Consider the following 22,584-nt stretch of genomic DNA (forward strand, 5'->3'; position numbering starts at 1 on the left):
CACTCTGTCATTGATAAGATGCAAGAATGAGAAGGTCTCAAACTGTATATAACTTGCCTAATTCCATGCTCGCTCTCTCACTTTTGGGTGTGTGTAACAACATGACTCAACTTGTCTTATTTCTCTTGCTTTGCACTGTCCATGTCCTCACTATACCTTATAACCCAATTTCCAGCTTCAACTTTCCATCCCCATCTGCAGCCAAAGTGTGCACACTTCAAAACAGCTTTCAACCAGGTTTTGTGGCCAAAGGCGACTATGTTATTGGGGGGATCTTCCCCCTTCACTTTAACCAGGAGATGCCAGACCTCAACTGCACCTACAGACCGCCATCAGTGAAGTGCAATGGGTGAGCTTAACAGATTGGATTGGAAATCAAATTAGGAGTATTTTACTTACTGTCTCCACCTAAAGGGTGTATGAGTTTGTAGAAAGTCATCTTTAATGAATGGATTATACATCATGTGAATGAATGTCAGAACAGTGATTATTTAATCTGACATGTAAGAACTGACTTACACTTTCAGAAAGTTCCAGAAAGGGACACAAAAAAGACATTGAAATGTTTTATTTCATGGGTGTATAATTTACTAATAGTTTCCCAGACATTTTCTGGAAAGAACTATGTAATTTGATACTATTTATATTTGTAAAGTAGGAATTTTCTCAGGCTTACACAAGCAACTACAGTAATTGGAATCAATGACATGGAAGTGCACCATTTGAAAAATGTATCCAACACACAGCAAAAAGAAATCATTAAGTTACTTCATCACAAGATAGATGCAAAAATGCTCTCAAAACATCTCTGCCTTTTATTTTACCTTTTCTCCATACTTCATGTGTTTAATATGTGTGTGCATCTGTGTCTGTTACGCTACAGCTTTGATCCCAGGGCTTTCCGCTGGGCTCAGACTATGAGGCTGGCAGTGGAGGAGATTAACCAGAGTACAGAGCTGTTGCACAATTACACCCTTGGGTACAAAATCTTTGATTCATGCTCATATCCACTGACCAGCCAGAGGGCTGCTCTGGCTATGTTGAATGGGTTGAGTGAGGATAACTCTCCCATGTGCAGTGGTGCCTCTCCACTCCTTGCTGTGATTGGGGAATCTGGTTCTGCTCAGTCCATCGTGTTGTCAAGAATCCTGCAACCATTCAGTATCCCAGTGGTAATAATGATTATTTTCCTCCGTACTCCCCAAAAAACATTAACTTGTTACCCTCCAAATCTGTTTTTCTGTACTCTTTATTTTTCTTTCTTTACACAGATCAGCTACTTTTCTTCATGTACATGTCTTTCTGACAGAAGAAATTATCCTAACTTCTTCAGAGTAATTCCTAATGATGACTATCAGGTGAGAGTTTGGCCTCAGATTTGAAAGGCTTTAATAAACTTATCATGCTGTAACAGTAACAAAATTATTCTGTGTTGTCTTGTGAATACCTTGTATCTCTTCAACTAAAAGATCAACTTAGCAGTACAGTAAACACATAATATAAAACAAAAAAATATATATAGTCATAGTAAAAAACATTTTAGTAATTTAAGTAAAGTTTTTTCAAAATGTCTGTGATTTGAGACCAAGTCAGTTTGCTCTCTTTTCTTTTGAACCCAGGTAAAGGCCATTGCTGAGCTGCTGGTACACTTCAACTGGACTTGGGTGGGGCTGGTGCGAGGCGACAGTGAATATGGGCGCTACGCCATGGAGGGTTTACTGCGAGAATTACAGGGTACCAAAGTGTGTGTAGCGTACCAAGAAATTATACCTCTGCTCTACAACCGCCAGAAGACACTGGAGATCATGCAGGTAGATACAAAGACATGTTATATAAAGTTAGAGCATTAGAGAGTTTTTATTTTACCTCAAGACCCATTCACAGTAGGTGCTAATTACGCATATTTGCCATAACAGCCTCTATGTGGGGATGTTTTTTTATTAGTTTGTCGTCACTGCAGTCCAATTATTTCAATGTCCTGTGAGAAGTCACAGGTAAATTAAAAAAAAAAAGTGGGTTTTATTTACCACAAAAATGAAAGAAAACCACTTTTAAAATTTGAAACAAAAACATGGGCCATATAAGAGGTCAGCTAAACTAAACTAAACTCAGGCTATGATACCTTAACATAATCTGAATGGAATGCAATCCCCAACTTCACAGCTAAGGGTCCTCTTTCCATGGTAAAAGAGCGGATGTCCTTGGGGGATAGCTTGCAACTGATCTAGACAAAGTGCTCCCTGCAGAAGCACAGCTCCAATACCTCTCTCAGATGCATCAGTTTGCAAGATGAAATCTTTAGTAAAATCTGGACTGTGGATAACTGTGTTCTTACTCAGGGATTGTTCCCAGAAAGCTGCCAATGCCTCCATTGTCTACTGGACTGGGCTGGGTCACCTGTACCCTGTCTTCTTTGGCGTTTTATAGTGGTTGGCATTACCGCTACCTACTGGATTAAACAGTGCTTTTTTATTTATTTATTTATTTTTCTATTTAATGCTTCAGCATCAGATTTAAAGCCGTGCTTCTTATACCAATACTGAAGCTCAGGATGACATGACAAGTATTCCATGATAATGATTTCACTAATTTGATATACAGCTCTTCTCAGATCACATATAGTTTCCTGGGGCTTGATCATATCCATATGAACGTAGGTACCTCTGCCCTTAATAGTTAGCAGTGGAATGAGATGGAATACCCAGTTAGACTTTGGGCACCAACACGCTGTTGCACTTCTCTCAAATGTAAAGAAAAACTGTTCAACATCATCACTTTGTCAGCAGTGGAAAACTCAAAAGAAATATGAACTTGAGCACATTTAGGTAAACTTTACTGAAGGCAAATCAAAGTAACAGTGCAGAAGGTAACAAATTTTGTGAGCACCACAAATAGAAACTAATGTACATCATCATTTATCAGTTTTGTAGGGTTTTAACCCTGTTTAAGTTGCTGGATAATATTGGGAACTACAGGACTCCTAAGAGTCTAGCCCATCACCTATTTTTAGCCTCCTTTACTTTTGCCTTCTCTCTCTTTCCTCCTTTGTCATCTGCCTCTCTGTAAAGGTGATGCGTAGCTCTTCAGCAAAAGTGGTGGTGGTGTTTTCAGACGAGGGGGAGATGACACCTTTCCTGAGAGATTACATGATGCTGAACATCACTGGAATCCAATGGGTGGCAAGCGAGGCATGGGTCACAGCATCTGTCTTTTCAGGACGCGAGTATTACCCCTACATAGGAGGCACCATTGGGTTTGGCATCAAAAAAGGTCATATATCCAGACTCAGTGAGTACCTGCAGAAAGTAAACCCACAGATGTATCCAAGTAGTCTTCTGGTCAAGGAGCTGTGGGAAGCTCTATATGGTTGCAATCCCTCTCAGCCCTCTAGCTCCCAGTTGCCTCCCTGCTCAGGGCAGGAGTCCTTGTTGGAGAAGCATTCAGCTTACATGAATACATCCAGCCCTAGAGTGGCCTATAATGTCTACAAGGCTGTTTATGCAATTGCTCATTCCCTCCACAACCTTCTTCTCTGTCAACCAGGCAGAGGGCCTTTCCAAAACAACTCATGCGCTCAAAGCAACAACATACACCCCTGGCAGGTATAATCCAGTATACTTATTGTTACAGTATAGCATTGAGATACTGAGTATTTTAATTATTTTAATTCATTTTATTTCATATTATAAATTGGATTTTCAAGCTCCAATACTACCTGCAGGAAGAGACATTTAACATTGGCGAAGAGGAGGTGAACTTTGATCTCAAGGGTGACTCCATACCCTATTACGATCTCATCAACTGGCAGAGAGGCACAGGCGGGAACATTGAGTTTGTCAATGTAGGATTGTTTGATGGAACGAAGCCTGCCAGAGAGGAGCTGGTAATCCAGGCAGACAGGATAATGTGGGCAGGACATCAGAGTGAGGCAAGCTGCTCACACTGTGTTTTTACCTTCATCAGACACCAGCTGTTTAAGTTGTGTAGGTTGAAGAGGAGAAAAATCAGATGGGCAGCACAAGCTTGATCTAATAGAAAAGTTTACTGATTTAATATTTCCCATTACTTTCCTTATGGTGGAAAAAAAAACATAAGCAATGTTTCATTTGAATGCTGATTACATGAAAATGAACCATCAATCTTGAATAGTTTTCTACAATCAACTTAAAGGTACCATAGAATACTCATTTTCAGGTTCATACTTGTATTTATGGTAAAATGTTTACATGCTTTAATGTTCAAAAAACACTGCTTCAGCACCTCTTTTCACCCTCATTCTGAACACTCTTTTTAGCTCCAGTCTCTTTAAGCCCCCTTACCTGAAAGCCCACTTGCTTCTGATTGGCCAACTTCACCGAGCAAAGCAGAAAAGCAGGACCTAGCTGCACAGCGCTAAATCAAGGCCTCCTATGCAATACTAAGCCTCACTGATTACTGTACAAAAACACAACTTTATAACCTCTTCCATTAACTACTTCTAACAGCAGCTACTGCTAGCTACTCAGTTAGCTGTGCTGCTAAGCTTCTCCACATTGGCTGCATTTTCTCACCAAATACTAGAAGCCTTTCAAATGTGGCAAATGATTATTACTTCATCATCAACATCATGATGATCAGATTTTTTTTCAATAAATCGTTGAGTTTAGTTTGAAATGTTCAAATGCCCATCAAAATATCATAGATTCTAAAGTGACATTGTTTGTTATATCCAATCAACAGTGCAAAATGCAAAGACATTCAATTTAGAGTTGAACAAAGAAAAGCATCGCATCCTCACATGTGAAGTACTGGAACCAGCAAATGTTGGAGTTTTTGCTTAACAAATGCCTTAAGCAATTATCAAAATCGTATTTGTTCAGACAATGGACTAATCAATTAATTGACTAATAATTTTAGCACACTCATTTCAGAGCTGAAAGCCATTATCTGCCCTATAGGTGCCAGTGTCTGTGTGCAGTGCCAGTTGTCTTCCAGGGTCCCGGAAGGCTGTCCGTCATGGAGAACCTGTTTGTTGCTTTGACTGTGTACCATGTGACAGTGGCAAAATTAGCAATCAGACAAGTGAGTTTACAACCAAACAATAACAATTACAACAATTCAAATGTAATAGATTATCTTACAACCAGATAATATTTGAATACTGAATATTTTAAAATGAGCTCTTTTTTGATCCTCTTCCCTTTAGATTCAATAGAGTGCACATTTTGTCCTGAGGACTTCTGGTCAAACAAAGACAGAACCGCCTGCATCCCCAAGATGGTGGAGTTCTTGGCCTATGATTCCTTGGGTATAGCCTTGACAGTGATCTCTGTAGTGGGCGCCTGCCTCACTACAGCTGTCTTTGCAGTCTTTTTCTATCATAGAAACACAGCCATCGTCCGTGTGAATAACTCTGAACTCAGCTTCTTCATCCTGTTTGCGCTGACTTTGTGTTTCCTGTGTTCCCTTGTGTTCATTGGGGAGCCAACATCTTGGTCCTGCATGCTGCGCCACACTACCTTTAGCATCACATTTTCACTTTGCATCTCCTGCATTCTGGGGAAGACACTAGTGGTGTTGGCTGCTTTCACTGCCACCAGACCAGGGGACAACATCATGAAGTGGCTGGGGCCCAAACAGCAGAGGCTCATTATCTTTATTTGCACTCTGGTTCAGGTGGTTATCTGCGCTGCCTGGCTCCTTGATGCTCCCCCTTTTCCATCCAGAAATACACAATATGAACGCTCAAAGATCATACTGGAGTGTAGTGTGGGCTCCAGCCTCGCATTCTGGTGTGTTCTAGGATATATTGGTCTGCAGGCCTTTCTGTGCTTTGTACTTGCTTTTCTGGCCCGTAAGTTGCCGGGCAACTTCAATGAGGCCAAGTTTATCACTTTTACAATGTTGATCTTCTGTGCTGTGTGGCTGGCATTCATCCCTGCTTATATCAGCTCCCCTGGGAAGTATGCAGATGCAGTGGAGTCATTTGCCATTCTGGCTTCCAGCTTTGGCTTGTTGTTCTGTCTGTTTGCTCCAAAGTGTTACATTATTTTACTAAAGCCAGAGAAAAATACAAAACAGTACCTTATGGGAAAAGAAAAGAAGTAACAGTTTTCTTTTCAATGTTCATGCAAACTTATAGGGGGGCATCCAAAATAATGATGTTTTTCACATTTGTATTTACTACACAGTAGAAGTTGTATGCAACTAATATTGTAGCATTGCAACTGAAGTACAATGTGAAAAGTAATAAGTAACTGTAGGAGTATTAGTAGGAGCTTAACTTTAATATATATTCATAATATTTATAATAATTTGAAGAAAGAGACTTATAGCAGTGAATGTTCTTTGTAGTATCTGAGGCTTCTGAAGGAATTTCTGCTGAACTTATAACCTGCTACACCTGTGAGCTTTATTTTTGAATTGATCCAAAGAGTTTAGAATGTTACACATTTCAATTCAATTCAATTCAGTTTTATTTATATAGCGCCAAATCACAACAACAGTTATCTCAGAGCGCTTTTCATAAAGAGTAGGTCTAGACCATACTCTGTGATGTTATTTACAGAAGCCCAAAAATTCCCACCAAGAGCAAGCACTAGGTGACAGAGGCAAGGACCTTTCACACCTGCCTCATTTAGTTCGGTTGTATTGCACAAGAGTTCGTTTTTCCCCTTGGTGCGGTTCATTTGGTGTGAATGCAGCAATCGCACTAGGGTGCGCACCAAAAGCGGACCAAACAAGCCTACCATGACCTCCTTGAAGAGGTGGCCAGGAAAAAGCTGTACAATTGTGCACGAAGATGACCATGATAAAAAGTGTGACTGACTGAAGTGAAAGTGTCAGCATCTTTCACCAAACTGTTGATGATTATTCTATAGGCAGGGCAGTCTTATCAGATTAGGCCAGATTACTTATAGTGTTTGTGTGAAACAGTTTAATTCTAGAGACAATCACCTCCATCCCTGTATATCCTGTCCTTGTGCTAAAGATTATGTGGTTGGTTCTGGTGTGGTACACTGACCGGAAATTTGGGTCAAAGTATCAATACAGTGACGATTGCTGAATTGATGTGGTTGAGTATGTTTTTTTTTTCTTCCTGGCATTCATTGGACACTCCTTTCATGTGTCACTGCTTTGCAATTTTTATCACTGATGAAGTTTAATTATTATTATTAGAATTAGAATTAGAATTTATATATAATTCCCTGAAGTTCTTACCAGATAGTTAGTGTCGAGAGACATTGTACATTAAAGGAAAAGTATCCACACACTCCAGTCAAAACATGGAACCATGATTCATGTGGCATTTTATTTAGTTTCACATTCAAATGTAATGTTTTATTTTGACTATGATAATGTATTTTCATTATTTCACATTAAAATGCGTATGTTTCTGTTTGCTTGATGGCCACTTACAATTATCACCTACACCATAAATGTTAAATTCATCTAAGATATTTTCCTGTCATGCCTTTCTTAATGTTTCTCTCAGGCCGCAGTATAATTATGTAACATTTGGGCACAAAAATACAGAGTAATAGTCCAAAACTGGAGGCTAATATAGCAAATACTTCCACAGCCACAGTGAACTTCCCTGGGGAGCTGACATAAGCTGGGATGAAAGAAATCCATACAGCCCAGAAGATTAGCATGCTGAATGTTATTAACTTTGCCTCATTGAACGTATCAGGTAGCTTGCGTCCAAGGAAAGCCAGGAGGAGGCAGAAGAAGGCCAGTAGGCCAATGTAGCCCAGGACCAGGTAGAATCCAGGAGGCCATGGCTCCTTACACTCCATAACAATCTAATTATGTCCAACAATACATGAATACACATCAATCAATACATAATGTAAAATTTGCACGAGGGTGTGAAATAACAAAATGTATATGAAACATTAAAGCCCCTATGTGTAGGATTTGAACATTTCTGACTTTGTTGGCAGTATCAAAAAAGACACTGGGGGACTGATGTTCTTACTTTTCCAGTTGAGGCTTGGAAGGTTGGGTTCCTGAATGGGAAGGGAGGCGCTCCCAACAGCCAACCAGCACAGAGGCAAACCTGACGGCAAGATAGGAAGGTAGGCATTTCTTTAAAAGAAAACACAAAAAAACTTGAAATAGCCACAAATTGAGGTGGTTCTGTAGCCCTCCCACCTGAGGAGCTGTGGTGCAGAGGATAAGAGTCCTCTGTTGAGAGGGACCAAAAAGCTTCAGAGCCCTGATACCAGGTGCATTAGCTCTGAAGGCCAAGAGCACCACAATGGTCTTCACGAGAAGGCAGGACAGACAGAGGACAAAGCTGATTCCAAATGCTGCCTGGCGAAGCCTACATGTCCACACAGATGGTTGGCCAATGAATGCCAACGAACACAAGAAGCAGAGCTTGAGTGACAGGAGAAGCAAGAAACTTATTTCTGAGTTGTTGGCCTTGACGATCGGTGTGGAACGGAAACGGTGAAAGATAGTAGTGATGATGGTTGTCAGCACAACACCCAGCAGTGTAAGTGTGACCAGGATGATGCCCATGGTGTCATAGAAAGACAGGAATTCTTCGACCCCGGCCACACATTTTACCTTGTCTTTGTCTGACCAGTAGTATTCAGGACATTTTGTGCACTCAGTGGAACCTTTGGGGACACATATAGTAGACAACAGTGTTGGGCAAGTTACTCAGAAATTGTAATAAGTTACTAGTTACACCTTTAAAAAGTAATAATATTACTTTACTTATTACTGTGGGATAAAAGTAAAAGTAACTAGTAACTACGTTACTCTACTCTATACAGCAACAGTTTGCATCCACACAACATGCCTTGACGGCCTTTTGCTTTTTACAGAAGATATTATATTAATAAATAAAATGTGTATGGACTACCAGTCTGGTTGCTGATCTCTCCATCTGCACAGGGTAAACAATCAAAGCAGCAGGGGGGCTCTCCTGGACGTCTGGCCTGTCGGCTGCCAGGCAAGCATTGAGCACTACATTCAGATACAGGCACCTGAACAAATAAAAAAACATGATTTTCTTTGATGCAGACTGAACAGAACAAATGTGTTTTTTTTACAGGAGAAAAATTATATCATGTATCCCAGGTCAGATTTAGTATTCTGTAGAAAGGTAAATCATTTTTAACACAAGTAGTCCATCAGTTCAGTAGACACCCACCTGTGTTTGCCCTTTTGTCCATACAATGGTGCTCTGCTCTATCTGCAATTGTTGTCCCAATGGAGCTGAACCATCATAGCTTCCCACTTTAACAAATCTAAACACAGCATTAATTTTTTAAAACCAAATAACAGGTCTTGCATCATAACCCATCTGAATGCTTCAATAGCCAAAATAAACATTTCAATGATCCTTCCCTAATTGTATTTTGGTGTCTTGAAGTATAATAATCCACCTAATTTCACCATTGCTGTCCTTCTTCCAGTTAATGATGTCATAGAGGGGGACTGGCTCTCCGCTAGAGTCAAAATATACCTTCTCCTGAAACTGGTTGGTGAAATTCACCATCTTCAGATGATGCAGCAACTGCATAAAAGGAGGAAGAAACAGACAAAGACCAGAGGAGAGAACAACAAAAACTCAAGGAAATATTATAGTAACCACAACATGCAAATACATAATTGATTTATGCATTTTGTAGTTGTTCAACTTACCTGACTAGAAGTAAATGATTTATTTTTGTCACATATCCCCTTATTTTTTCCAGTAGAATTGCAGATCAGTAAAGAATGCAGAGCATGAGCGATGGCATACACAGCTTTATACACATTATAGGATATTATGTCCTGAGATACATCACTATAACTGCTGTCAGTGTACCTCAGATCCTCTGAACCAGTGCATACAGGCTTTTCAGCAGCACCTGTATAGTTTTCATCAGCTGACGCCCTGAATGTGCGTGGTTTCTCTACAATAGGCCTGACTGAGGACCCAGAATTGTTTTGAGAGTCTAATCTGTAACCAAAATCATCCAATCCCACAAAGTTATCCATGGTATCTGCTTCATTTTCTTTCTCTCCTCTGAACTCTAGCCTACAGCCGAACAGCTCTTCCCATAACATGTTAACAAATTCCATCCCAGGTATGGGAGAGGGTCGGATATTCAACAGAAACTCTTTCAAGTCAGGGATCCTGACTCCAGGGAAGGAGAAGCCCAGAGTGCCCTCTAAGAGAAGGTGGAAGCGGGGTGAGGTCAGCAGGCTAGCGGTCACCCAGGCTTCACTGGCTACCCACTGGATTCCTGTCACATTTCTCTGAGCCAGCTGAAGAAATAAAGCATACTTAAAAATATTTGATGATGAAAGCAAAGAGATCACCATGAGCACCAACGTACTTTTGATATTCAGAATTCTCATATTATTGAGTTGCGCAATATACATTAGTGAGATGTAGAGTGCTTACCTCTAAAAGCAGATCCAGCAGCTGTCCCTCTGTGGCAAAGACCACCACTACTTGTGCAGTTGAACTCTGCAGCCTGTCAGCCATTTCATGTATTTCAGCAGGCGTGGGTGATTTGGGGATAGTCAAATGAAATGCCAGACACCCACCTTGTTGTCTAAACTGATTAGAGAATGCTTGGATGCCATAGTGACTGTAGTCATCCTGAAATATGTGGAAAAAATGTTTTATAACTCATGTTGCTGTGTTTAACTGACTAACTGTAGGGTAAAAAAATTAACTTTTTCTCACCGTGGTCCCTATTGTGCCCACCCAGAGCCAGCCTAAGAATGTGACCAGCTGAACAAGACCTCTAACTTGAAAGAGATCACTCGGCACGGTCCGCAAGAATGATGGGTACATATGCTTGTCAGTAAGACAGGTACAAGTTGCAAAATAACTCACCTATAGGGAGATAAAGTTAATTTTATCTTTATCAAGACAAAATAGAGACCAATAACAAAAAAATATTACACAGTTACTGTAAATGATCCTGCCTTTTCATTCTTTTCTTACCAGTGGGATGTTAAAAGGACCAAGAATGTGAGCTGCAGCTCTTGTAGGGGATGAGGATGCAAGGCCGATCACAGCAGGCACAGGAGAATCAGCCAGACATGAGGGCAAAGTTTCAGATTGTGTACTATCCATTCGCCTCTCTGTCAAATTGTCCTTTCTGTATTTTCTATTGTTTTTAAGACTAATTTCAGTGAGTAATCTTTTTTCAGTTTCCTCCAGTTGTTTCACCTCACTCATCACAGCTTTGGAGTGACTGACTAAAGCGAAAAGAGCTTGCAGGCTGGTGTGGACATGGTCACAGCTGTCCATGATCCGGTAGCCTAGTTTAACACCCGGTAACAGATTTGAATTACAGTTAATTTCCTCCACTGCAAACACCATGGTCATCATCCAGCGGAAGGCTCTGTGGTCAAAGCTGCAGAAAATTAAACACAATTGATTGCAGTCTATGTGATTCATCATGAGACAGAAAACACAGTATCACAGCACAATATACATCACAACAAGTAAATAATGTAGGAGCAACATAGAGATCTAAGCACAGCAAGAGGAAATTATTTCAGTCACTTATTTTGTTGAATAATGTGGGACAGATATCAAGAGTATTCGCACCTGCTGCAAGGTGTGAGCTGAGGTTTGCTGCTGTAGCTGTGCTGTATAGTAGGGGCCACATAGTGCAGAGGGAATAACCCCCCAATCACAACATCCCCTTCCGACTGCAGGGCTAGAGGCTCACTGTCTGCCAATTTCACACACTGAGGTAAGCTAGAAGCAGAGCCGCTCACTCCCTCTATTCCCAAACCACTCTGTTTTTCTGTTATAGTCTGTTCTTCTTTCAACACACCTCGATCTAAACTTAGTTCTTTGCTTTCATTTACACGTTTAGGAACATCACAGAACACTGGAAAAAGAAGGTTAAGTAATGCCCAAAGAATCAGCCAAGTTGAAGCCCATACAAGGGTTGAATGCAGTATGCACATTGACCCCATAAAGACTGTGTGTATGCTGGAGACAATGGCTCTCCAACATAGTCTCTGAAAGGCTAATGAAGTAGACAATTTAAAAACTTTAATGCTTGCTTCATTTCATAAGTCATATGAGTCATCACCAGAACAACCAATCACAATCAAAAAGTAAAGGGACAGAAAAGAGGAAGTCATGCTCTTTCCCTCCTCCCTGTCATAATAAACACACAAAGGAAATTAAAGAGGTTTTGATTTGTTAGTGCCACTTTGTGTGATTAGGCCTAGGAATAATAAAATCCTAAAAGCTAAAACTGGAACAACTCCATGTTACTATGGAATATTTAAATTACAGTATGACAAAAATGTAGTTGCCAGAAGTATGAGGTTTCAGTTCCTGGGAACAAATAAAATCATTTTGAATAATTACATTTTAGACTGTACACAGATTTTATACTGACTCTTAGATCAAACAATAACATAAAGAGGAAATATTAAATGCTAATAGAAATTAATCTTGATATTTTGATAATGTTGAAAACAAATCCTGCTATAGCTAAAATGTCATTTTGTATGAATGTTTTTTACCCTTCCCAAAATTTGAAACATCAGAAAATGGCCTTGTATACTGCTACCACCTATTGGACATCATATAGTAAAGCTAGTGTGCGTGTTATATTTGCATCAATGCTTATGTCTGATTTACAGCTGTGCATTGCTAATGTTGTTTTTGGTCTACCATCCCCAATAAAGGATAATTTGCCCTCCAGATAAGAAAGATTATCTAATTAAGAAATATGAGATTATTCAGTCACTGACTTGTGTATTAAAGTAATCTCTGTTACTGTTTCTAAATGTAGCACTTTAAGTAGTTCAACATATTTGATAAAGTTGGTGTACTACAGTACCTATATGTTGCTTTGGATAAAGCATTGGCTAAATAAAACTAACGTCCAGTGAACAATGATGTGCTTATTAGCCCATAATCACATAGCAGATCACATATATAGACAGATACCAGATCATCTACAGCTTTAAAAAGAAGCAGTGAAATCTTAAAATCTGTTCTGAAACTGATAGGAATCAGTGAGGGGCAGCAAGCATTGGTGTGATGTGGTTAATTTTTCTTGACTGTCAGTAGCATCGCATAAAAGTTGCAGCCTTTTTCGTTTCGCCTGCTGATACCATAATTAGGTGCATGATAATCATCAAGTCTGGAGGAGATAAAAGCACGGATACCCTTTTCTAGATCTGCAGATTAAAGGAATGACCTGATCTTGGTTTAATGTCTCAGCTGCACAAAGCTGGACTCCACCACTTTAGGGATCTAAGCATCAAATAAACAACTCAGACTCAAAAACAACACCTAGGTTACAGAAAGCATAAAGTTAGATAAAGCACCCAGATAACTATTTTTCACTCCTCCCTGCATCCAGCAGTGCCGGCAACCATACCAATGTAAACCCTGCTGAAATGGTGCTAAATGGCTGCCGTGCATCACCCAGGTGGGTGCTACACATTGGTAGTGGTTGAGGTGATTTTAATCAACATTGTGAAGTCTGTCTGTGAAGATTCTCAATCATCCAGGTCATAGTTATCCAACGAAGGTTAAAGTCAAGGGCAACTGGACTTGGTGAAGTCTGTGTTCACAGCATTAGCGCTATACTGCATGTTGAATGGCAGTGGTGGCAGCAGGCTTGGGAAAAAAACTGTTTTTGGGACAGCCCAGCTGACTGCGAGTATCCTGGTTTCCCTTTTTTTTTCTTGATTTATTTCACCCATTGTTTTGCTCTGCCTGCCTCCCTGTGTTCTCCTCCTCTCTCCCTTGGCTCCTGAGCCCAGCCAACTACCCGCACCTGCACCTCGTCAGCCTGCCACACCTGCCAGTAATCAACCTCATCCCTGCCTGTATTTTAACCCCGGTTCTCCACACTATCCTCGCTTGATCGTCGTTGCTCCATACCTGGTGCCACCTCTACATTCAGACTCTCATGTTTCTTGTTTTCTCTCATTTTCCCTGTACTTTGTCGCTCCAGTCACTAACCCTGTCATTCTGTCTGTTTTCCCTCCCAGGTTCACTCACCCTCGTCATCCGTTCTGTCTGCTGGGCTCCTCCCCGCTCCTCGCCTCACCACCTGCGCCTCACCTGCTCCTTGGTCCTCCGTGCCCGCGTCCCCGGCATCCACCTCTCCTCCCTCACCTCTTCCCTAGCCCCCTCCCTCAATAAAACCTCCTTCCCTCTGAGCGTTGCGTTTGGGTCATTTCTGTCCCGTCTCCCAACAGTAACCTATATGTCCTTTTGCCTTGCCACATCTTCCAGCTCTTCCTGATCCAAGACATACAGCTGCAACGTCAATCATCAACCTTTCGGCTAAGATGTTCCGGTACCAAACACACAGATGAACCACCTCCTTATGCTTGAGCATGGTGTATGTTATGGGCAATCCATGACTAGCACAACAGTCCAAAAACAAGATACCACTAAAGGGTAGCTGAACTCACAGGATCTCTAAAACCAAAGGAAAAAGTACCACTGACCTTTTTAGAACTGATAACAACACAGCCACAACCCTCTTAAACGCTCATCTCTTTCTCATGTGGCTGCAGAAATATGTCCCAAAGATGCCTTAAAGCTCGCTTTAGGCCCTGAATGGCCTGTTTCAGTAATGCACTATAGTACTGCACTATAAACCTGTGATAGACTGTTACCGTTGCTCTTATTGAAGGATATATGGTCACATTTTGCTGGCATACCATCATGTTGGCCTACCATTACATAAACAATTTTTCTGTAAAAGTGCTTATGCTTATAAATCCTACTAAAAATAGTTATCATTGACTATAGTAAATGTAAATGAGATAGGGGTTAGGGTATATACCCCGTCACACTTTAAGTGTAAGAAATATCACTTCCTACAAATCAAATGTGTTCTTAATTGAGAGTTATTATTAGTAAAATTAATTACATTATGTTGGAAAGTAAACAATTAAATCAGTTCTCATATTTTACATTTGCTGCAGTTCACATCTTATGAAGATTTATTTTGGTGACGTGACAGGAGTTAGCAAACATTGTTGCAAAACTATGTCAGTAGAACCAGCTTTTCTTTTGATTTGTATGTAATATGCTATGACCTCCAAACATTTTGCTTAAAACTTGCAACCATTTAAACAGAGTTTTAGTCCAAGAGAAATATTATTCAAACCGCAATGATTTTCTCAAAATATAGAGACAGAACCCAGTTATGAATTTAGAATTTATTCAGCACATGATACAATAATTTGAAAATAAGACAATAACATATTAAAAGGACATCCCAAAAACACAAAAATAAAGAAAATTCTTTACTGTGGAAAAAAGACTGTTCAATGTGCACAGCATAAGCTCTATACTGTATATTTCCATCTTAATTTTTGCAAAACTTCAGATGTCTTAGGATTTATTTTTGTTCATTAAATGCTTCTTGGTGTTCTTCTCTGGCTGAAACAATATGATGAAACACTTTGGAGCAAATATACACAGTATTAGTCCAAAACTGGAGGCCAGAATGGCAAATATCTCCACAGCCACAGTAAATTTCCCAGGAGAGCTGACATATGCTGGGATAAAGGTAATCCAGACTGCACAGAATATCAGCATGCTGAAGGTGATGAGCTTGGCTTCATTAAAATTATCAGGTAGTTTCCGGGCTAGGACAGCCAACACAAAGCAAAGGACAGCCAGTAGGCCTATGTAACCGAGCACAGCCCAGAACCCAATAGCTGAGCCTAATGCACACTCCAGGATGATTCTCTCCTTGTATAATGTTAGATTTTTCATTGGAAAAGGAGGACTAACAACCAACCAAATAGTACATATTAAAACTTGAATGAACGTGAATGACACTACAGTCATTCTTTGCTGTAGAGGACCAAACCATTTCATGATGTTACTACCTGGGAGTGTAGCTTTGAAGGCCATTAACACTACTATAGTTTTTGCGAGAACACAAGAGATGCAGAGTACAAAGATGATCCCAAACGCTGTGTGGCGCAGAATGCAGGACCACTCAGAGGGTGCTCCAATGAAAGTTAATGAACATAAGAAACATAGAGTCAGGGAGAAGAGCAGCAGGAAGCTCAGCTCAGAGTTATTGGCCCTGACAATCGGAGATGTCCTGTGACGAAAGAAGACAGCTGCTGTTACAATGGCAAGGCAGGCACCACCAACTGAGAACGCAGCCAGGATCATTCCAAGGACCTCGTCGAATGACAGAAACTCTACAGGCTTGGAAAGACAGGTGTCTCGTTCTGCATTAGGCCAAAAGTCCTTGGAGCAAGAGAAGCAATCAGGGGAATCTGAGAAAAAAAATCAAAAAGGTTTTTTAGCGGTTTTACTTTTGATGTTGTATATATATGTAGCCGAGTTAAAATGCTATACATTGTGTTTAACTGATAAAAAGCATATAAAGCATGTGATCTAGTTAAAAACAAATTCATTGTTGTTAAAATTGTGGTTTACAAGCTATTTCATAAAAGATTAAAAAGCTACAGTGTAATAAATACGTTAGTAATATGTGCAGTTATGAGTGTTTTATTTTGAAGAGTTCTGTCTAGTAAAGAGGAAGTGGTATGTAAGATGTGGGGGGTTCAGAGGTGCACAGGAAGAGAGAGTAAGAATGTAGAAAAAAAAAACAGTGGGAGCTTGACTACGAACGATGCGAAGTGTGTGAAGTTCATGCAAAGCAGTAAGTTGGTGTTTTAGACTGCCCACTCGACAGTCTTACCACAGAATACCATCCTGTGTACTTTTGTGAGAAGTTAGACATTTCTTACCGAAATGTATCGTACAGTTATTCACGTGTGTATCATAGCTCGTCTGCACACAGTGTTTTGTGTTAGCATTCATTAGCAAAGTGAATGGACTCTTAGCCAGTATAGCTAACTCAGCTGTATACTATTGCACTAGTTCATGGGTTTCGACGTGAAAATCCTGAAGAGTTATCTGAAAGCTACAACTGCGTTGTCAAAGCTCTGAGTTCTTTAGAAGGAGGGACACCGACCACGCCAGTTTGGACACATGCTCGCACCCCTGTTCGACACCAGAGACCGAGAGACGACAGCGGCAGAGCGCGGGACAGACCACGCCATCTTTGCTTGCCCTTGTTTTGCTGGAGACCGGGAAAGACTGTTGAACTCTGCACAGTGGATTGAACTGTTGCCTAAGGTAAAAACTCTTTCATTCTGTTGCTCCATTGAGTGAAGTGGACCAATAGTTTAAATTTCGTCGCTCTCAAGCATCGCAACAGGCCTGCAACGAAGTTTGGGGTTTTAATTTATTTTATATGCCGGCTTGTGTGTGTGCGTGTGCGTGCTTGGTGAATGTGGACCCACTGAGTTAACATTAGAGTTGAATTTGAACTGAAGGTAACTGAAAAGTTGTTATAGTGTGTTTACACCAGTAACAGGGTATTAATATTATTGTGTTACCCTGGTATTCAAGAAAAGGGATATTCCAAAGAGACTGAAAATATATTTATTTTATTGTTTATGTTAAAATTGCCAAAGTAAAATGGGGATTTATTATTTCTAAACTAACCCTGATGTGCTGCATTGTTATTACTTTTACCAAAGGTATATTCAACACATAAGGTAAATGTCTGTGTTTGTTGACAAGGTGGTACATTTATTTTATTGCAGCATGCTAGTTACTCTAATGTAGGTTCCGTGTGACTTTACAGAGCTAATAGATGTTAGATGAACCTAGCTTAGTGACAGTGGTGTTGCAAATCATTTGAGATAAATACAGAAAGCGAAGACAATTAAAGTGTATAGAGACCAAAGATAAAAGGAACCTTGTTTCAAGTATTCAGTTAGTTTGATTTAAGAACTCAGGGCCCCACCCTGCTTAAGATAGGGAAAGGTGGGCTACACACACATATATATATTTGGAAAAAGAAAATTACCTGTAGCATTACTAATCTCTCCTTCAGGACACGGTATACAATCATAACAGCAGACGGGCTTTCCTTTCTGCAGCACTTTACGAGTTCCTGGAGGACAGCTATCAGTGCACACTGACACAGGGACCTGGCACATAGATACAAACAAACTCACACATATTCAGGTGTGCTACGCAGCCCTTAGGACTAAAATATAGGTTCACATATTTCCAAATCTGTCATCCAAACAATACTTAAATGTCAAAATGTGTATTGAAAGTGTTATTTGACACTGTACCATTAATTCTGTTAATAATAGCTTTGAACTGTAACTCATTTAATGCACACATATGGTCCCCTTTAAGATCACCAAATTTGAAAGTTGATTATGTAAAATATAGCTTGTGGGGTCCTTACTTGTGTCCGGCCCTCCACCCAGATGAGGTTCCTGTTGATACGGAACTCTTGGCCCACTGGCAGTGACGCATCGTAGTGTCCTGCTGTCACCAACACAATTCTTCCACTTTCACTTTTTTGCCAGTTAACCAGCTCGTATCTGGCCACAGGATCTCCATTGGCATCAAACGACACATCATAACCATTCTGGGAAAAATTTACTTTCTTCAGCTGAGTAAGAACCTGTGAGGATGAAGGAAGACCATGAAAGAGAGAAAGGAAAGAATGTAAAAAAAAATTCATTTCATAAAAGGCATATCATAGCAACCTGTTTGGACTCTATACTTGTGAATTTGTCACACAGAGTTGTAGAATTTGTGTCCTGACACACAGCATTATGAATGGCATGTGCTATTGCATAAACAGCCTTGTACACCATGTTAGTTATTCTGAGCTGAGATGTGTCGGTGTACTGGCTCTGGAGCATCTGTATGTCTTCAGTTCCATCACATACTCTCTTTTCTATAGCTGTACCTAAAAACACACAGAGACAGAGGCGTGTGCTTTTTAGCCTTGTTAATGGTTTAAAATATTATTCTTTCTTGCTTTATTTGTTTTATTTCAACTGCCAAATGTGCCTTATAGAAACTACAAATCAATCTTCACACAATGGTCACACTTATAAGACAAAAAATGCTTGTTTCAATGTGTTTGAAATAAATAAATAATTTGATATTACTGTGCAATAATAGCCTAATTAGAACCAACTGTTACTGACAGTTTACAGAACAACACAATTTCAAGGGCACAACTGAAAGTATCACCTATATTAAAAATCAACAAAGCTTTCTCACTTTTTTCCAGCCTGCAGTTGAATGCATCCTCCCAAAACTCAGTAAGCACTGGAGAGGCAGCCACTTTAGTGGGAGAGAGATCCAGCAAGAACTCTCTCAGACCTGGGATGACAGATTTCTCAATGCCAAATCCGATGGCTCCAGCACAGAAGCTGAACCTCAGCATGTCTGAGTCAGTTACCCAAGATTCACTGCCTATCCACTGGCGAGGTGGAGAAGGCTCACGCGACAGCTCCTCCAGCAGGATCCTCATGTCTCCAGAAGCTACAAATGCCACAACAACCATAGCTGTCGACCTGGAGAGACATTAGAGTGCATTATGTTATACCAGTATAAAAATGAAAATAATATTTTCATCAAGATAGTTAACACAAAAAAAACCCCCATAAGAGATACTATACTTTTTGGTGTGAATGAACAGTATTGGTCTCTACAGTATTGGTCTCACTGATTTTGCTTTTGTAACAATATCATTAATAAACATATGAGAAATAAACGTTATAAAAGCATTATATGATATAGTCAGTCGGTGTCAGCACAGGGAACAAGTGATGTAGAAACCTGCGGATAACGTCAGCCACTCTCTGGATCCTGCTACGTGGGTGGGTCCGATAGAAAGACTCTGAATATTCCACACAGATCCCCTCTTTCTGCGCTGCGTGAAGGAAAGATGCCATGCCATTATTTCCATAGTCTGAATCTGAGCGGACAGCACCTATCCAAGTCCAGCCAAAGTATTTTACAAGTTTGGCCAGCGCTTCAGCCTGGAACTGGTCACTAGGGATTGTTCTGAAGAAACTCGGGTACTGTCGCTTATCGGACAGGCATGCACAAGTGGCAAAGTGGCTCACCTAAAGGAAAACAGAGTTGTTGCTTTTTAAGGAACAGAAAATGAGCACTGGCCTATATCAACACCAAGAGTTTTACTTCAACATTAAAAGGGACACATATCAAGCATGGGGTATGGGGATCCTCCCACAAAGCATTAAACACTTAATTTTTTTCTTTCTGGTTATTTTTTCTCTACCAGTTTCTGCCTCTTCTGTATCATTTTACAGTAGGAGTGCCATAATTTATAAAAGGTTCAACACAAAATTCAGGTGGCTGGTGATAATTCAAAATATAAAATTATATTGGAATATAATGACTCTGAGGGATTCTGCATTGGTTTCAAACATGTATTCTCCTGTAGTTCAATTCATCTCATTTAATATAATCCTGCTGTATTTACACATATAGGTATGATTTAGTCTTCACTCCTATTTTGTTAGTTTGTAACCAATTTAAATGTGCTGTGCATTAGCCTACATGTCCGCTCTGATGATAGCCTATCCCATTCCGACCGTTTCACAGACATATCCCAGACACTGCGCGCACTGAGACAATTGCGATGCTCCTCATCGTAGGTGAAAAACCAAAACCAACTGAAAATACTTCTGATCAGGCATAAAACAACACAAATCCAGAAAAAGTTTAACATCACATCAATTGCATGAAGCATCCTGGAGCAGTGAGGGAGTCCTAAACAGAGCGAGGGAGACGCACAGACAACAGCGATACAGAGCCACCGATCAGAGGGAAGACGCCACACTGCAGTCCAAACTTTTACAAGTCTAAATAACTGGGCTGCCAAGAAATACTAAAACATGCACATATGACTCAAATCAGCCTATTATATATTGTGCCTCATAATATTATGATTGAAATCTTGAAATCTCAGATTAGGGTATAATTTTTTTTCTAACATGGCCCTAATACTCCGTCTCAGTTGGCAGACAACAATCTCGCATTTCGGTTTATGTTATTTATGCGGCTGGCTGTTAACGGTTTGTGTAGCCTACCAAATACAGACACTTACAGACAAGAGTGGTTGTATATACTTTTTAAATGACTAGGCTACTTGGGGCAATATCATTCTACACACATCATTTGACAGAAATTTTAAAAAATTACTTGAGGAATGTTGAAGGGCCCGATGACGCGCGACATGCTGATGGATGGCGTAGACCCAGACTCAGCAACGACAGCCATCACCATACCAAATTGAGAGCAATTATCGCCGGTGTAAAACACAGGGTCAAGGCCGTTTGAAAGCTGGAATGCCACATGCACCGCTACGGGCACTGAGGCGCACGAATCATGGATCTGATAACCGAGCTTGATGCCTGGCAGCAGCTCCGTGTTGTTGTTTATCTCCTCGATGGCGAAGACCATTGCGCGGGAGAAGCGCAGTTCACGGGAGTCAATGCTGCACACAAACATTAGTGTCACTGTTCAAATTTACATAATAACTTTACCAGAGAAACCACAATAACACATAATAACCATTTCGGGAAAAAAAAATTATGGAGGGTAACTGATAAACTGCACTGCCACCAAAATTCCAAATACTTAATGCAGGGATTAAGTATAGTGATTTAAAGATTTAATTGGTTTTATCCTGTGAAAACTGTTGTATAAATACGCCAGTATTTTCAGTTAAGAAACATAGTTTTAAATAGTCACATTATAATATTTAATTTATATGGCCAACTAATGATTTTACACTCAATGTTAAAAAATAGGTTTTTCTTCAATACCACATAAAAGCTTTGCAACAGGATTGTAACCACTCATATAAATCAAAACATTTCTATCCCCACACAGTCTAACATCATCTTATCCCCCACTTCTTCTTACTAACCTCCCTGTGCACTTTAATGGCTCAGGCATGGTGGTGAAGTTATGCTTCACTGTATGCATGTAGTTATGTATGGAGAAAACACCCCCAATAACGTAGTCCCCATCCATTGAGAATGCAGGCAGACGAGCGGAACCCTGGAGTTTACAATTCACAGATGTGGCCTCAGTTGTAACTCCAGCACCAGTCCTGTCATCTGTAAAACCAGTCTTTTGTTTTAGACCATCTCCAGAACCATTCAAGGCAAGAAATGAGTTCAGCTCACACAAACCCAGAGACAGGATCAGGCCAATAAAGAGAGCTGAGATCTCCATCCCTCAAGTGTCTGTATGTGGGTATACTGTGTGTGTGTGTGTGTGTGTGTGTCTTCTCTAGTTTATATAGATTTTTAAACAAAACTTCCCTCCTACGTCAGCTTAGGATACATCAGAGAGAGGATGCCCTTACCCAGTGGTCCTTGTCTAAGTATTTTCAATGGACTGCATCATGTAGTGACCCTGTTCACATTCGTTTATGCTTTAGTAGGATGTTTTTTGCAGTTTAAACCTGTTTTAAATTAATCACAAGATTATAAGTATTGTTCCACTATGAAAAAAAAAACTATCCTCCTGTGAGTTCCCTTAGATCAGCTGCTCTATGATCTGAACAACTTCAAATAATCAAATAAGTCTTAAAAAGCTGAGAATTATTTTTTATTACTACTCCCTGATATAGAGGAAGCAGTAAATATTTAGTTTGGTTAGGTTTAGGCACCAAAACTTTTGGTTTAGGGAAACATTGTGGTTTGGGTTAAAATATGTACAATAACTAAGTAGCATAACTTTACTTA

General features: G+C 40.1%; 3 protein-coding genes and 1 long non-coding RNA gene across 4 annotated transcripts; 2 read left to right on the plus strand and 2 right to left on the minus strand.

The window, feature by feature from the left end:
- Positions 1–284: 284 nt before the first annotated feature.
- LOC119883541 (extracellular calcium-sensing receptor-like) lies at positions 285–6,087 on the plus strand. The gene is made up of 8 exons (XM_038694242.1): positions 285–349; positions 884–1,172; positions 1,272–1,358; positions 1,620–1,811; positions 3,069–3,602; positions 3,704–3,928; positions 4,938–5,061; positions 5,186–6,087. Exons 1-8 carry the CDS (start codon positions 300–302, stop codon positions 6,085–6,087), a joined length of 2,403 nt encoding a protein of 800 aa, XP_038550170.1. The 5' UTR covers positions 285–299.
- A 1,227-nt stretch (positions 6,088–7,314) lies between these two features.
- Positions 7,315–13,916, minus strand: LOC119882450 (extracellular calcium-sensing receptor). The gene is made up of 12 exons (XM_038692494.1): positions 13,868–13,916; positions 11,555–11,681; positions 10,943–11,357; positions 10,679–10,831; positions 10,391–10,591; positions 9,643–10,251; positions 9,384–9,514; positions 9,149–9,245; positions 8,858–8,981; positions 8,137–8,609; positions 7,961–8,041; positions 7,315–7,784 (listed from the first exon to the last, which is right to left on the minus strand). The coding sequence occupies exons 1-12, from the start codon at positions 13,914–13,916 to the stop codon at positions 7,428–7,430; spliced, it is 2,817 nt and encodes a 938-aa protein (XP_038548422.1). The 3' UTR covers positions 7,315–7,427.
- A 1,316-nt stretch (positions 13,917–15,232) lies between these two features.
- On the minus strand, positions 15,233–21,289 carry LOC119883590 (extracellular calcium-sensing receptor-like). Its single transcript, XM_038694319.1, has 7 exons — positions 21,029–21,289; positions 19,637–19,926; positions 19,076–19,371; positions 18,550–18,755; positions 18,243–18,464; positions 17,850–17,973; positions 15,233–16,242 (listed from the first exon to the last, which is right to left on the minus strand). The coding sequence occupies exons 1-7, from the start codon at positions 21,287–21,289 to the stop codon at positions 15,338–15,340; spliced, it is 2,304 nt and encodes a 767-aa protein (XP_038550247.1). The 3' UTR covers positions 15,233–15,337.
- LOC119883591 lies at positions 16,587–20,077 on the plus strand. The gene is made up of 2 exons (XR_005440688.1): positions 16,587–17,110; positions 19,086–20,077. It is a non-coding gene; the product is annotated as an uncharacterized LOC119883591 (long non-coding RNA).
- Positions 21,290–22,584: the final 1,295 nt, after the last annotated feature.

This window comes from Micropterus salmoides, unplaced genomic scaffold (assembly GCF_014851395.1).
Source record: "Micropterus salmoides isolate LMB-PRFRI ecotype aquatic unplaced genomic scaffold, ASM1485139v1 Ms_hic_scaffold_3, whole genome shotgun sequence".
NCBI classification, from domain to species: Eukaryota; Metazoa; Chordata; class Actinopteri; order Centrarchiformes; family Centrarchidae; genus Micropterus; species Micropterus salmoides.